This window comes from Thamnophis elegans, chromosome 9 (assembly GCF_009769535.1).
Source record: "Thamnophis elegans isolate rThaEle1 chromosome 9, rThaEle1.pri, whole genome shotgun sequence".
Classification (NCBI taxonomy): Eukaryota; Metazoa; Chordata; class Lepidosauria; order Squamata; family Colubridae; genus Thamnophis; species Thamnophis elegans.
In genome coordinates, this window is record NC_045549.1 from 10194318 (window position 1) to 10210324 (window position 16007).

General features: G+C 46.3%; 1 protein-coding gene across 1 annotated transcript in view; it reads right to left on the minus strand.

Annotated features, from left to right (window-relative positions):
• Window positions 1-1218: 1218 nt before the first annotated feature.
• Window positions 1219-16007, minus strand: part of LOC116512892 (ras-GEF domain-containing family member 1B) — a 58460-nt gene continuing 43671 nt past the window's right edge. The window contains exons 7-14 of the mRNA XM_032223565.1: window positions 13991-14086; window positions 12274-12376; window positions 10855-10934; window positions 8839-8934; window positions 7308-7403; window positions 5296-5419; window positions 3944-4016; window positions 1219-2937 (exon numbers count right to left, since the gene is read on the minus strand). Coding sequence (XP_032079456.1) covers window positions 2913-2937; window positions 3944-4016; window positions 5296-5419; window positions 7308-7403; window positions 8839-8934; window positions 10855-10934; window positions 12274-12376; window positions 13991-14086 — 693 coding nt within the window. The 3' untranslated portion in view covers window positions 1219-2912. The remainder of the gene's footprint in view (window positions 2938-3943; window positions 4017-5295; window positions 5420-7307; window positions 7404-8838; window positions 8935-10854; window positions 10935-12273; window positions 12377-13990; window positions 14087-16007) is intronic.

The following is a 16007-nucleotide window of genomic DNA, read 5'->3' on the forward strand; positions in this document are numbered from 1 at the left end:
AAGAGGAAAATTCCTTGCTTTCAGCAGATTTCTAAAACCAGTAATCTTAAAAAGTAATTAATGTTCCCCGACGAACGACACCGATAAATGCCATTTAATGGAGTGTTTTAATAGCTGAGTTAATTAAAATATGCAGCCTTTTAAATTCACATCTACTTTATAAAACAATGCTGGAAAGCTGAATCAGTTCTGAAAGAGTTGTGCCATGGGATTAAGAGAAAAGAGATTAGAGAATTTTAAAAAATGCGGTTAAATCAAAATGTGACTCCCTCCACTCAAGGTTGGGCCAGCATGCAATTTAGAAATAAAATCTGGATTGGTTGTGCCTTGATGATCACAGGTAGTCCTCGATTTATGACAATTTCTGTTGCCAACCAAAACATTTGCTAAGTGTTTTTTGCCCCATTTTACAACCTTCCTTGACACAGTTGTTAAGTGAATTTGGCTTCCCCCATTGACTTTGCTTGTCAAAAGGTCGCAAAAGGGGATCATGTGACACACACCCCGGACACTGCAACCATCATAAATATGAGTCAGTTGCCAATTTTGATCAGGTGACCATGGGGATGTTGCAAGGGTCGTTAAATGTGAAAAACAGTCGTAAGTCACTTCTTTTCAGTGCTGTTGTAACTTCAAACAGTCACTAAATGAATTGCTGTAAGACGGGGACTAGCTGTGTGTGTTACTGGACTGTTCTGACCCTCCTCGTCCCACACAAAAACACTCCAAGCCAAAGATACTTTACGGAATTTATTCACAGACAGGTCCTTGGCAGTAAACTGGCAGAGATAAGCTGGGGCAGCAATCCAGCCTGCCAAGCTCACAATAATGTTCTCCAACATTAGTTCCTGCGTTGACTTCTGCAAAAGGGGCGTGTGCACAAGCAGTCCTTTTTATAGTCGGGAGAGGAGCCTAATGACCACCAGCTGAGTGCAATTACCTCCTGTACTTGCACAACTGTTCTTGATGCCTATTAGCTCTTCAGTGCCGGGCATCCAGGAACAACTCACTGTTGGCATCCGGATCACTCTCCCTTGTCTCCTCCCCACTGCTCCAAGGCTCAGGCGCCTCCTGGTGGCCAACCAGCCTCTCTGTGCCCTGCTCAGAGTCGGAACCCTGTCCAGGGTCCTCAACATCCTCCAAAGCCGACTCAAGAGGGCCCCTCGCTGTCGGAGTCTGGTGGCAGCTCCAATGGCTCCTACTGGGCCACAACACTGGACCTTATGCGCAAATTCACCGACAAAACCACAAATTGCAAGAAAGGAAGAACAATCCAACGATGTATTTTTATTTATTATTAATTTTGAGGAATAGCATATCTCATACAAATCCCTTTTCTGGATATATCACGTGTTAACGGACAGGGGATTCTTTTCATTTTTTCAGAATTTCTCGGGGAGGGCAATAGGGAGAGACTAAGCATTCAGAGCTACTACTAACATAACAGGACTTGTTTCGTAGTCAAAGCAATTTTTCAGAGGTTCTTGAAGCAACATTCCCCACCCCCCCACAAAAAAAACCCCATGGAGCTTATAGCTGGAGACTCAGCTAGGAGAAACTTTCAACGGGTCTGTAGGATTTCAGAGTTTAAATTAGCATTCCTAGATCGGGTATTATTTCCGTACATTAAAAAAAAAAAAAAAGCCCTGCAAAATCATAATTTATATCTACCTACAATCCCAGCAGGTGTTTCCCTTCCCACCCAGGAGAAAACGAAACCAATTAATTCAACAATATAGAGAGTGAAGAAAAAGACGCAGAAAAGTACAGACGTTTTGGGAAAGTCCACATTACAAAAGGTAAGCCAGTTCCAAACCTTCTTCTCATTCTTATTCTTCTGGCTCTTCGATAAAGTTAGTTTTGGAAAGAAACATTCAGTAAGCCAATTTAGAGGTCCCGGCGATGAACGGGCTTCAAAGGACGGAGTCCCGCTTTTTATTCCAACGGGTTTCCCTTTCAAAATTGAACTCGGATTTTACGGAGAAAGTCACGAAATGGAACTGGCTGCTTCGTGCCTAATTCAGTTGGCTTTGTAGCGCAGATTGAAAAAACAGCAACGATCACACACCGAAGAAGAAGGAGGGATCGGAAGGGTGACATTTCTACATAGTCTAGCTACATTGGCTACCTAGCTTTCTAATCCTCTGCTTCTCCTAAGCGCTATTGCGGAACTTAAAACTTCCAAAAAATATCTAGTCCGAGTTGGCCAACCAGCAGCTCACTCACAAACTTAACAAACAAACAAGCAAAAATCCAGAGCACTTGTGCCTCTTTTCATTATAATAAATAGTTGAACATCTTAGGAACCTTGCAACAACACTGTGTCGTGAGCCGTTATCCCCTCAAGGGATGCAAAATGCAAAAAAAATAAAATAAAAAGTTCCTAGATTTCTTTTTGACAAGAAAAACCAGCGGAAAAAAAATCTTCCTCCGGCACCTGAAAGAAGTCCAGTTGGGCCTTTGGATAGATCGAAGGGAAGTTCTACTTGGAATCCAGGTGGGAAGTACCAGAAATCTGATGAGTGGGGTGGGATGAGGAAGGAAGGGGGGTGGGGGAATCCCATCCAGGTGCTTCAAAATGATTCACAGTAGATTCGGATCTTCGAAAGGCTTCCTTCACTGGGTTCTCCTTGATCGACCTCATGCCACCCAGCTGGCCCTTTCGTTTGGCCATCAGTGGGTAGGAGAAAGCTGCCTTTTCCTGACTCATGCCAACGTGGCTGTCTTCTCAACATCATATCCCGGCTTGCTCTTCACCAACTTATTTAGCTCTCATTAACTTAAAAACGTGCCTCTTGGTCGTCAAGGGGAGGAGGGATGGGTAAATAAATAAGAGACCTAAGCCATGGCCTTCATCCTAAGAACCCATGTCAAGATCATAGCAGCAACTGCGGGAAGCACTCAGTCATACATTAACCTCTTCCCAGGAGCGTGGACCTATAAGAGAAGAAACAGAGAAGAACGGCCTTCCATTAGGACATCAAGAAGACACACATATGAGTTGGTCAATTGCTTTGAGCAGTAAGTTCTGCATCCATCTGAATGGACCTCAGGGCCAGTCTGCATGCTTTAAGACAGAAATCACCAACCTTTCAGACCTCAAGGACCACTAAATTCATAATTTTAAATCCCACGGACCACTAATATGATCTGCCTAATGATTGGCTGGGTGTGCATGGCAAGGGGGGGGTCATTTGACTGGGTTAGGGTTAGGGTCAGGAAGCAGCTGTTGGCGCTAAGCAGCCTCCATGAGAAAGAGTTGGCAAAACAGCTGGCTCAGTTCAAGTTGGATCTGACCAAGAAGGAGGCTCAGTAGAAGAGCCTCACTGAAGACTAGGAGCATAGGCTTTCCAAGCAGAGGGAAGAGCTGTGGGAGGGCAAGGCCAGGTACCGGCGCCTGGAGGCTCAGTGGGCTGAGATGGTCAGCCAGTTCCAGACCATGATGCAGTCCCACTGGGGCTAGGGGTCAGCCACCTTAAATACTCAAAGAGCCACAAAGGTCCGTGTTCAATTCTGGAGACGACCGGAAGTCCGGTTCCCCCTACCATAGAGTCTTCTCCTAGCATGGCGTCCTTTTTCCTCTCCCTGTCCTAACCGAAAGCCCTATCAATTGTGGAGCCGACTGGTGACAGGGAGCCACAGCAGAGGGATGACAGAGCCGCATGTGGTTCCAGAGCCGTGGGTTGCTGGGCCCCTCAGTTAGGGCAACGGCTCGGGTGCCCACAGAGAGGGCTCCATGTGCCACCTGTGGCATGCATGCCATAGGTTCATCATCATGGCCTTAGAAAGCACTATGAAGAGGCATATAAGTCTAAGTGCTATCACTATTATTCTCCCAACCGGGGACGGACGGACGGACGGACGGACATTGATAGCGAAGAGTCCAAATGCAAGAAGAAACATTCATCCTGTTTTTGGAAGCTGGGAACCTTCACGTACTCACCTGAGCATCTTCCACCTGTCTTTTTCAATGTGATTCTCTGGACCTTCACTTTCATACGAGGCCAAATAAAGTGCTACAACCAGAAGAAAGAAAAAAAATATGAGCATTACAGGCATCATTCTAATGTCTTGAATTATGTTCCCCGTGGGAGAGCAACGCCATGTCTTTTCAAATGCATAGCCCCTCAGGCCTTCGGGGGGGAAACAATTTTCTCATTCCTAACGGGGTTAAAAGCTTGCCTGAACTGGAGCACAAATAACAGTTCGTAAATGAGATTCGAGGTTCTTTTATGAACATAGCATCCTTATTGTGCCATTACGGAAGGAGGGGGAAGATAGGTGAGCTGCTTCCTCCTTCTCCCTTCCATTCTCTGAAAAACGGTTCCCAAAGCCTGGGAGATGCACCAAAATGATTTCGGAAGCAATGCCAAGATCTGGAAGATGGCGAAGGGGGATTATTATCTTATTTCATTATGCTGTTTCTTTAGTATAGTTGATGGGAGGTGGGGAATAGACAGGAGTGAGATTGTGGAATGTATTGTTTTCATTCTTTACTAGAAGCCAAGGTCATCCTTTGTCTCCGCACCAGTTCACCTGACCGGAAGAAGCTGGGCGTGGATGCCAGCGTGGAAGAAGAAGATTGGACCATGTGATGGATTTGTGGGTGTAGGGACAAGATCATGAACTTTCAACTGGGTGGAATTCTGATGTCATTTCCAGAATTGGGATTCCACAGCAATGTGCTAAGATGTCTGCTTTATTAAATTGGAATTTTAAGGATCGTTTTGCCTTTGATTCTGATTTAATTCTACATGATACTTGGAACGCTGACACTAGGACTGACCGGTTTGTCCAAGGGACTAGCTGGAGTCTTCTTCAGCACTATAGTTCAAAGGCCTCAATTCTTTGGCGCTCAGCCTTTCTTATGGTCCAATCTTCACAGCCATCCATTGCAATTGGGAAAACCAGAGCATTGACTAAACGTTGCATCCTTTCAGTGAATTGTTAATGCCACCCAGAGGTTTATCTGTGTCTCAGGGTCACCTGAGTGGTGAAAGTGGATGTGGAGCCTTGTTGGAACTGCCGAAAGGACTGAAGATAGATGATGTCTTATTCCCCCTCACCCTCTGTTGGGAGAGGGTTGACATAGGTGGCCTCTTGGAATGCAAATGACCAGCCATCTGCAAGGAGTATAAATCCTTCCATCTCCCCACCACCCAGTCAGAGCTGAAGAAGCTTCTTAGATGAGAAGTGAAGCGTCTTCAAAGAAAAACCCAGAAAGTCCAGTTGCCTCTTGACAAAAAGCACCATTTGGGGCAACATGCTGAACCATTACAGGCGTTCTTCTCTTACCGTCCTCACTGAAAACTGGAATGGTGAGCAGGTACTGAAGGATTTTCCGGTCCCTCTCAAAAGGACATTCCACTTGCTTCCAGGTCATAAACTCACTCACTTGTTTCGCCAATTCCCAAAACTTCTGCAAGGAATGAACAAAACAGGAAAAGCACATGAGCTAAGCAGGTAAAAGGAATCCATTGAAACAAGGCAATGCGGTGGATCAGTTTCAGAAGGGCAGATCCTTAAACTGTTGCAATAAAGGACTGTATTTGCAACTCGGGGTTGACAGGACAGGGTCCTTGGTGCTCTCTGAGCTCGGTTGTTTTCTTGCAGACGTTTCATTACCCACCTCAGTAACATCATCAATGCTAGAAGGGAGATGGGTTTGCTCTCAATTTACATTCTAGTGCAGTGTTTCTCAACCTTGGCAACTTGAAGATGTCTGGACTTCAACTCCCAGAATTCCCCAGCCAGCATTCGCTGGCTGGGGAATTCTGGGAGTTGAAGTCCGGACATCTTCAAGTTGCCAAGGTTGAGAAACACTGTTCTAGTGGATTGTTCTGTCAGTGTTGTGTGGGGTAGTCTTAGAGGTTCTTTGTTTGTGGTACATAGCTAACAATAAACAACCCATGCAGAGAATCTCCAGGGCAATTCCCACCAGGGCAATTCACTAGATTATAAACGCAGAGCAAACCCCACTCCCCTTCAGGTACTGATGACGTTACCTAGTTTGGGTAAAGAAATGTCTGCAAGAAAACCACCAAGCTCAGAGAGCACCAAGGAGCCCTTATAACTCTTGCCTTTTTGTAATTTTGCTCAAGTCCTACTCCTTCGTGCCTATAAAGGTAAAGGTAAAGGTTCCCCTCGCACATAGGTGCTAGTCGTTCCTGACTCTAGAGGGCGGTGCTCATCTCCGTTTCAAAGCCGAAGAGCCAGCGCTGTCCGAAGACGTCTCCGTGGTCATGTGGCCGGCATGACTCAATGCCAAGGGCGCACGGGACTCTTGTTACTTTCCCACCAAAGGTGGTCCCTATTTGTCTACATGCATTTTTACGTGCTTTCGAACTGCGAGGTTGGCAGAAGCTGGGATAAATAACGGGAGCTCACTCAGTTACGCAGTGCTAGGGATTCGAACTTGAGTTTGAGTTTCGAGTTTGAGTTTCATTTTATTTATATGCTGCCCTATTCCCAGCGGGACTCAGGGTGGCGCACAAACCCAAGGAGGGGAAGGGAAACACAAAAACTACACAAAAAGTACAGGGCATATAAAAACAACCAACAGCCACACGGTTCGAGAGGGGAAGGGAACTCATTGACCCCAGGCCTGTCGACATAGCCAGGTTTTAACGGCTTTTCGGAAGGCCTGGAGAGAGGTGAGGGTCAGAATCTCTGCGGGGAGCTCGTTCCAAAGAGCCGGAGCCGCCACAGAGAAGGCCCTCTCCCGGGTCGTGGCCAGATGACATTGGCCGGTAGACGGAACCCGGAGGAGGCCTGCCCTGTGTGATCTAATGGGTCTTTGGGAGGTAATTGGCAGAAGGCGGTCTCTCAAGTACCCAGGTCCAATACCATGAAGGGCTTTATAAGTGACGACTAGCACCTTGAAGCGTATCCGGAGACCAATCGGTAACCAGTGCAGCTCGCGGAGGATAGGTGTAACGTGGGTGTACCAAGGTGCACCCACAATTGCTCGCGCGGCTGCATTCTGGACGAGCTGAAGTCTCCGGATGCTCTTCAAGGGCTGCCCCATGTAGAGCGCATTGCAGTAGTCCAGTCTTGAGGTCACGAGAACTGCCGAACTGCCGACCTTTCTGATCGACAAGCTCAGCGTCTTAACCACTGAACCACTTCATCCCTCTCAGAGAACACGGGGCTCTTCAAAAAACCAACAATGGTTGGAAGGGAAGGGAAACTTGTCAGAGCCTTGATGTAAGTTCCTCCATCTGCATCCCAAAATCTAGACGAGGCTTTCAGCTACTGTGTTTAATTCGGGGAGGTCAGCATTTGAACCCCGAGCACGCACTACTTACTTCAAAATTGACATGGCCATTGGGCAAGCGGTTGGCACAGCCCTCATTGAGGAAGTAAATGTCCTTGATAAGCAGGCTGAAAAATGGGATCACAATCTAAAGGAAGAAAGGGAGGAAAAAAATCCAGATTAGCAACAGACTTGTCACTGGAACAAGTGGGGGGGAAAATTATGTCTCGTTCGGGACAAATAATGAACAAACTGCATCATGTTTGGGGCAGAGGTAGCTCCATAGAGCTATACAAGAAGAGAGGCCACCACTGAAGCTAAGCAGAAGATCCTTTGCTCGACTATCATCTCTGGTCCAACAATTCTTCTGCAGAACTTAAGAGTTCCAGCATCCCTAGTAAGCCCGGGGGGGGGGGGGGAGATGGACGGACGGACCATGGCCCTTTTATGATGTGTGGACTCAACTCCCAGAATTCCTGAGCTGGCCATTTTGTGATTTGTTTTATGACTTGTAGGACTTCAACTCCCAGAATTCCTGAGCCGGCCATTTTATGTCTTGTTTTATGACTTGTTGGACTTCAACTCCCAGAATTTGGGAGGTCTGCGGAATGCAAATACTTTTTTTTATTTGCCTCTTCAAAATCTTGATGCGTCTTATACTCCGGTGCGTCTTATACTCAGAAAAATACAGTAGATTAAATAAATACAGGTAGTCCACGACTTACGACAAAAAAAATGAGTCCAAAATTTCCACTCATAAGCAAGGCAGTCAGGCCCCGTTTTTTCCAACCTTTATTGTCACATCTATTAAGCGAATCATTGCAGTGGTTAAGTGAATTATGCGGTCGTTAAGCGAATCTGGATCCCCCCCCCCGAATTGACTTTGCTCATCAGAATGGGATGGTAACAAATTGTGATCGTATCCTGGCACACTGCGACCGTTATAAATGCATGCCAGTTGCCAAAGGCTGATCACATGACCATGGGAATACAAGCATTGGTCCTTAAATGCGAAAACTGGTCATCGATCATGGTGGCACAGTGGTTAGAGTGTAGTATTGTTGCAGGCTACTTCTGCTGACTGCCGGCTGCCTGCAATCCTGCAGTTCGATCCTCACCAGGCTCAAGGGTGACTCAGCCTTCCCTCCTTCCGAGGTGGGTAAAATGAGGACCCAAATTGTTGGGGGGGCAAGAGGCTGACTCTGTAAACCGCTTAGAGAAGGCTGTAAAGCAGTATATAAGTCTAAGTACTATTGCTATTTTTCAGTGCCGTTGCAACTTCAAAACAATAGCAATAGCAATAGCAGTTAGGCTTATATACCGCTTCATAGGGCTTTCAGCCCTCTCTAAGCGGTTTACAGAGTCAGCATATTGCCCCCAACAACAATCCGGGTCCTCATTTCACCCACCTCGGAAGGATGGAAGGCTGAGTCAACCCTGAGCCAGTGAGATTTGAACCGCTGAACTGTTGAACTAGCAGTCAGCTGAAGTGGCCTGCAGTACTGCACTGCGCCACCTTGGCTCTTAGAACGAATAGTTCTAAGTCAAAGCCTGCCTGCACTTATCTCTTTCTTAGGCCATACCTTCTCTCTGCTGCTGTGAGCTGTCAAAGATCTCTGGGTGGCCCCACGGAGCGCCGTGCGGTAATTGTAGAAATTGCTGGAAGGGTCCATTTGATGCTAGGAAAAGGAGAAGTGGAAACGTAGAGGATTAGAATTTTGGGTCAGAAGCCCTAAAATTCCATCCAGGTATTGTTTTAGAAGTCCAGGTTCTAATCTGGGGAGACCATTTCCAATACAAAGCACACACCGAACAGTTTTGAAGTTAAGAGTCAAAGCAGATTACGGATCAAAAAAGCTAACCAGATCCTTGGGAGGAAAAAAAGAATCAGATGAAACAAATAATTGTAACTTTTCATTTCTATCTGAAAGCGGCGATGATCAAAATGATTTGAAAGTAGCAACGGATGAATCAGTAAATACAAGGATGCATTTTCGAAAATCAAAATCCACTATGGTTATCTTCCTGAAGTATTGGGACTAGAATAGAATAGCAGAGTGGGAAGGGACCTTGGAGGTCTTCTAGTCCAACCCCCTGCTTAGGCAGGAAACTCTATACCGTTTCAGACAAATGGTTATCCAACATCTTCTTAAAAGTGTTGGAGCATTCACAACTTCTGGAGGCAAGTTGTTCCACTGATTAATTGTTCTCACTGTCAGGGAATTTCTCCTCAGTTCTAAGTTGCTTCTCTCCATGATTAGTTTCCACCCATTGCTTCTTGTCTTGCCCTCAGGTGCTTTGGAGAATAGCTTGACTCCCTCTTCTCTGTGGCAACCCCTGAGATATTGGAAGACTGCTATCACCTTAGTCCTTCTTTTCTTTAAACTACTAGACAATCTAAGGATTCCCAACCTAAGATCAGGCAGGCTGGGAATTCTGGGTTCTGCAGTCTCAATGTATCTAGCCAGAGCATCTCACATAACAGTACATACACTTAACAGTACATCAGATAAGAAAATGCACTCAGGACATTTCTTTGGTTTTCCCCTTTAACAGAACCAACATCAGAGACAATAGATTCACTGCTGAATCATAAAGAAGTTCTAGCAATGTCCAACAACTCATCACCTCTGTACAACTGGATAACTGAAGAAGCTTCTTGCCTGAGAAGTGAAACATCTTCAAGGAAAAACAAAGTCCAGTGGCTTTTTTAAAAGCACGTTTGGCACATCCATAACCTGCATGAATGAGAATCTCCACAGATAACTGACTGTTCTGACCCCACTCCGTCCGGTGAGTAACGCCGACACAAGCTTACTGTTAGCCACGCTTTATTCACAGTAATTACTCACAGACAAGACATTGGCAGCAATAGCAATAGCAATAGCAGTTAGACTTATATACCACTTCATAGGGCTTTCAGCCCTCTCTAAGCGGTTTACAGAGTCAGCATATCGCCCCCACAGTCTGGGTCCTCATTTCACCCACCTCGGAAGGATGGAAGGCTGAGTCAACCTTGAGCCGGTGAGATTTGAACCACTGAACTGCAGAACTGCAGTCAGCTGAAGTAGCCTGCAGTGCTGCACTCTAACCACTGAGCCACCTCGGCTCTAGCAACCCAGACTCCCACAGATAAGAGATACACACAAGAGCTTCTCCAGCTTAGTATAAACAGTTGTGTCCTGCAAAAGGTCTCCTCCCAAAGTCTCTTCTTATATACTCTCTTGGGAGAAGCCAAATCACAACCACCTGGGCCTGATTATCTCCTATGAGTCTGTCTCTGTAATTGCTGCCTTCACTTCTCCACCCTTCTCTGCCTGGCGTCAGGGACAAACTCCCTTTGCTCTTCCCCACTGCTCCAGTGCCTGACGTCAGGGACAAACTCCCTTTCACCACTGCTCCATGTCTCAGGCGCCTCCTGGGGGCCAACCAGCCTCTCTGGTTCCTGCTCGGAGTCTGAACCCTGTCCAGGGTCCTCCACATCTTCCAGAGCCGACTCATAGGGCCCGTCGCTATCGGAGTCCATCGGCAGCTCCAACAGCTCCTGCTGGGCCACAACAACTGGCTAACAAAGATTCCGATTAAAACGTCAGACTTACCTCCAGAATGTCAAACTTAGCCGTCTTGACTTTTGACCAAGTTTTCTTTAATCTGGAGACAGGAGTCATATTCATTCCAGCTTTTATTTCAAAGTGTAGAAGGAAAGAGAAGATCAGAGATCAGAGTTAAACATAGACAGCTGTATTTTGAGGCCATTTTTCCCCCCAAAATGAGGAAAAAATTAAACAACCACTAAGATACGTATCTTCTTTTTCCAGTTTTCTTTTTTCATCCAATTACAATAAATTATTCCAAAATGTACCATTTTAAAAAATGCAATCGTGGTTAACATTTTATGGATAGCATTTTAGAAAGTTATGTTCCTTTCTAGACTCATGATTCATAAGAATTTTGGGCATAGATTTCTAGCTGCCAACTTCTTTAATTGAAATCCGTTCCAAGAGAAATTTGGGGTGGATTTCCCTTACTTTCCTGCCGGAGGACACGTATAAAGTAAGCTCTGAAAAATGTTTCACAAGTGTTAAGTAACCTCCAATTTATACGAGACTGAAGTAAACTCATCTTGAAGCCAAAGCCTTAAAACATGGCAGCCATTTTTAACGCAGGCCATGCATTATCAGCTTATGTGAGGGAGCTTGGCTCGGTTTTCCATCTTTGAGGTAAAACTAGGCTGGGCAAGGACATATTTTGGGCCTGAAAAGTCACTATGGGGAAGATGAGAAAGAAGAGACAAAGAGGCACATCAAGAGTTGCTTTCTCTACTCTATTACTCTATTATTTTAAGGCAGTTTTTCCCTCAACCTTTGCAGGCTGAAGATGTGTGGACTTCAACTCCCAGAATTCCCCAGCCAGCGTAGAGAGTTGAAGTCGACACATCTTCAAATTGTCAAGGTTGAGAAACACCCACTTAAGACTTAAAATTCCTAGAAATCCTAGGAAACAGGGGTTGGATTCAGCCGGTTGGGGCTAGTTCGGGCAAACCGGTTGCTCCGACAATCAGCTGAGAGCGAAATGTGTGATCACCGAACTCAGTGATGGGATCCCAATTTTTTTACTACTGGTTCTGTGGGCATGGCTTGGTGGGCGTGGCGTGGCTTGATGGGGGAAGGATACTGCAAAATCCCCATTCCCTCCCAATCAGCTGGGAAGCATAGAATAGATGGGGCGGGGCCAGCCAGAGGTAATATTTACGGGTTCTCTGAACTACTCAAAATTTCTGCTACCAGTTCTCCAGAACCGGTCAGAACCTGCTGAATACCACCTCTGATCAAACTGGTTGTTAAACCAGCAGGATTCCACCACTGCTAGTAACCCTAACAAATGTGGAGGCTGCCAGGTGATCCAACATGATCCAGAAGCTTTGGGGCACAATTGTATGAAGGAGAAACATCTAAGCACTTTTTTTTCAGAGCAAAACAAAAAGGAAACGGATGGAAAGCATTCTTGTTTATACTCACAAATAATAGCCATTAAAGAGTTGAAGTTGCCGATGTTGAAACACTCTCGGGCGACGTCAATGAAGTATTCTATCATTCTTGCTCTGTGTTTTTTCTTTATAGGCTGTGAGAGAGCAAAATACGACGTGATTTGGCTGAGAACGTCATCTCTGAGCTTTTTGGAGGGATCACCAACCTTTCAGACCTCAGAGACCACTAAATTCATAATTTTAAATCCTGTGGACCACTAATATGATCTGCCTAAGGACTGGCTGGGTGGGCGTGGCCAACTCACTGTCACTCACATTGAGGGGCACCTGGCCAGCCTCTAATTGCCACTCCTTGCCTGCCCATCTGGGCTACTTAAGGCCCCAACAGGAAGCAGTTGCTGGAGCTAAGCAGCCCCCATGAGAAAGAGTTGGCAAAAGAGATCAATTCGAATTGGATCTGACCGAGAAGGAGGCTCAGCAGAAGCACCTCACTGTGGACTAGGAGCAGAGGCTTTCCAAGCAGAGGGAAGACCTGCAGGAGCGCAAGGCCAGGTCCCGGCACTTGGAGGCTCATTGGGCTGAGATGGTCAGCCAGTTCCAGACTATGATGCAGTCCCACTGGAAAAAGTCCTTCCAGCTCCTCGCCACCAGCAGCGCTTCCCTCCAGCCTTCGCCCAAAGCCCCCCACCAGGAGGCTGAAGCAGACCCCAAGTTGGAATTTATGCCCCCCTCTGATCCACCCAAAAAGACCCCGAAGGGGGAGACTCTCTGTAGCAATACCAATATGCCAATAGGCGCACAGAACACTGTTACCGTCCCACCAAAGTGGAACGAACTCCCAGTGGAGATTCGAACCCTCACCACCCTCCAGGCCTTCCGCAAAGCCCTTAATAGCAATAGCAATAGCAGTAGACTTATATACCGCTTCATAGGGCTTTCAGCCCTCTCTAAGCGGTTTACAGAGAGTCAGCATATTGCCCCCAACAATCTGGGTCCTCATTTTACCCACCTCGGAAGGATGGAAGGCTGAGTCAACCCTGAGCCGGTGAGATTTGAACCGCTGAACTGCTGATCTAGCAGTAGCCTGCAGTGCTGCATTTAACCACTGCGCCACCTTGGCTCTTGGCGCAGTGGTTAAAACCTCTTAAAACCTGGCTGTTCCAACAGGCCTGGGGCTAAAGAACCGTCGCCCCCGTCTCGAATGGTATGACTGCTGTGTGTTTTAAACCATGTATTGTTTTGTGTCGTGTTTTTAACTTTGTCTGTAACCCCCCTTTCCCTGGTTTTGAGTTGTGAGCCGCCCTGAGTCCCCTTCGGGGGAAAAGGGCGGCATATAAATAAAATCAACATCAACATCAACATCAAAGTGGTACCTATTAATCTGCTTGCATTTGCATGCTTTCAAACTCCTGGACAGGCAGGAGCAAGAACGGGAGCTCACCCTGTCACACGGCACTTGGGTCTCAAACCCGGACTGTCAGCTTTCCAAAAATACACCCACCAACGTGTAGAGTAAGCAAGGACATCCCCAGAACATTCAAGTAAATCAACCGGAGGCATTTGTATAGCAAGGAATAATTACTAGTGTGAAGGCCATTCCAACAGAAACTACACCCTCAAGGGGGTTTGTTGTAGAGTTTTACTTTTGTACCATACAATCTTGTGCATAGAATACAGCTCCCAGCTGGTCTCTGTGGTTTGATCAGAGTGGAAGGAAGGAAGGAAGGGCAATGAAGAGTTTGGCTTACCATACATATTTCGGTGGCAACCAAATAACTCAGTCTATTGAACCATTCCACGTAAGCTTCCAGATTCCGAGACTTCTTCCGATCTCCATAAGAACTCTTGAGAAGGAAACAAGAATCAGGCATTCACGTCTCACGTCATGACATTTAAAGAAGTGGCAGCATCTGGCCAAGCCAATTTGGGCTCAGAAATGAAATATGGCTGATCCTGATTAGTACTGGAAGTCCTCGACTTACAACAACTGGGCCGAACATTTATGTTGCTGTGTGAGATGTTTGTTAATTGAGTTTAACCCCGTTTTAGGACTTTTCTTGTTGCCTTTGTTAAGGGAATCACTGCAGTCATTAAATGAATAACACAGCTGTTAAATGAATCTGGTTTCTCAACTGACTTATCAGATGGTCGCAAAAGGGGATTGCGTGAAACCGGGGACATTGTAACAGTCCAGTGGTGGGATTCAAATAATTTAACAACTGGTTCTCTGCCCTAATGACCATCTGGGTAGGTGGGGCTCGGTGGTCATGTGACTGGGTGGGCGTGGCCAACTCAACGTCACTCAGGTTGATGGGCGCTTCGTCTTAGCTGTTAGAATGTAATGAGGGTTAACCGGAGAGGCAGTTTCTGTAAGCAGGGAAATAAAGATGAGGCTAGAAACAACACCAGAATATTTCCTTCCTGCCTTCCTTACAGGATTAGCCCTGTAAAGTGGGGGAAAACAAAATGAGATTTCTTCCAACAACTGTTTCTCTGAACTGCTTAGAAAGTTACCAACCGGTTCTCCTGAATAGGTGCGGGCTGGCTAAATCCCACCACTGTAACAGTCATAAATGTATGTCATTTGCCAAGTATCTGAATTTTGATCGCGTGACTATGGGGATGATGCAAGTGTGAAAAAATGGTCGTAAGTTCCTTTTTCCAGTGCTGTTGGAACTTTGAATGGCCACTAAATGAACTGTTGTAAGTTGAGGTCTACCTGTACCGCTAGGACCAAACCATTAGTAGGTCCTACTAATTTGTCACTCGGAAATTGAAGTAACAGGCCAAAAAGTAGCAATCGTAAATCACCCTATCCCTATGGCAGTGTTTCTCAACCTTGGCAACTTGAAGATGTCCGGACTTCAACTCCCAGAATTCCCCAGCCAGCGAATGCTGGCTGGGGAATTCTGGGAGTTGAAGTCCGGACATCTTCAAGTTGCCAAGGTTGAGAAACACTGCCCTATGGTATTGCAAATCATAATAATAGAAAATACCACAATAAGGCAGTAGTATCAATCAGCAGATCCAGTAATCCAACCTATGGACCTCTTTGCTGTACTCCATGTCTCCCTTTTATTACGCAACTCTCTACAGCAGTGTTTCCCAACCTTCACTTCTTTAAGTTACTGCAACACGCTCTACGTGTGGCTACCCTTGAAAAGTGTTCGGAGACTGCAACTAGTCCAGAATGCAGCCGCGCGAGCGATATTGGGTGTACCTAGGTACACCCACGTTACACCTATCCTCCACGAGCTGCACTGGCTACCTATTGGTCTCCGGACACAATTCAAGGTGTTGGTTATCACCTTTAAAGACCTACATGGCTTAGGGCCAGCATACCTGCGAGACCGCCTACTGCCACATACCTCCCAACGGCCGGTGAGATCCCACAGGGTGGGCCTCCTTCAGATGCCGTCAGCCAGACAATGTCGGCTGGCGGCTCCCCGGAGGAGAGCCTTCTCTGTGGCTGCCCCGACCCTTTGGAATGAGCTACCCTCAGAAATCCGGACCTTGCCCACTCTCATGGCCTTCAGAAAAGCTGTTAAAACCTGGCTATTCCGGCAGGCCTGGGGCTGTTGACCTCATTGTTGAGGTCCAGCCCCGATCACAACGAGTGTATGTGTGTTGATTTTAACTTGTTTTATTTTCTTTTTCATTATTTCTTTTCCTTTGTTGTAAGCCGCCCGGAGTCCTCCGGGATTGGGCGGCCTATAAATTGTACAAATAAATAAATAAATAAGTTGTGTGGACTTCAACTCCCAG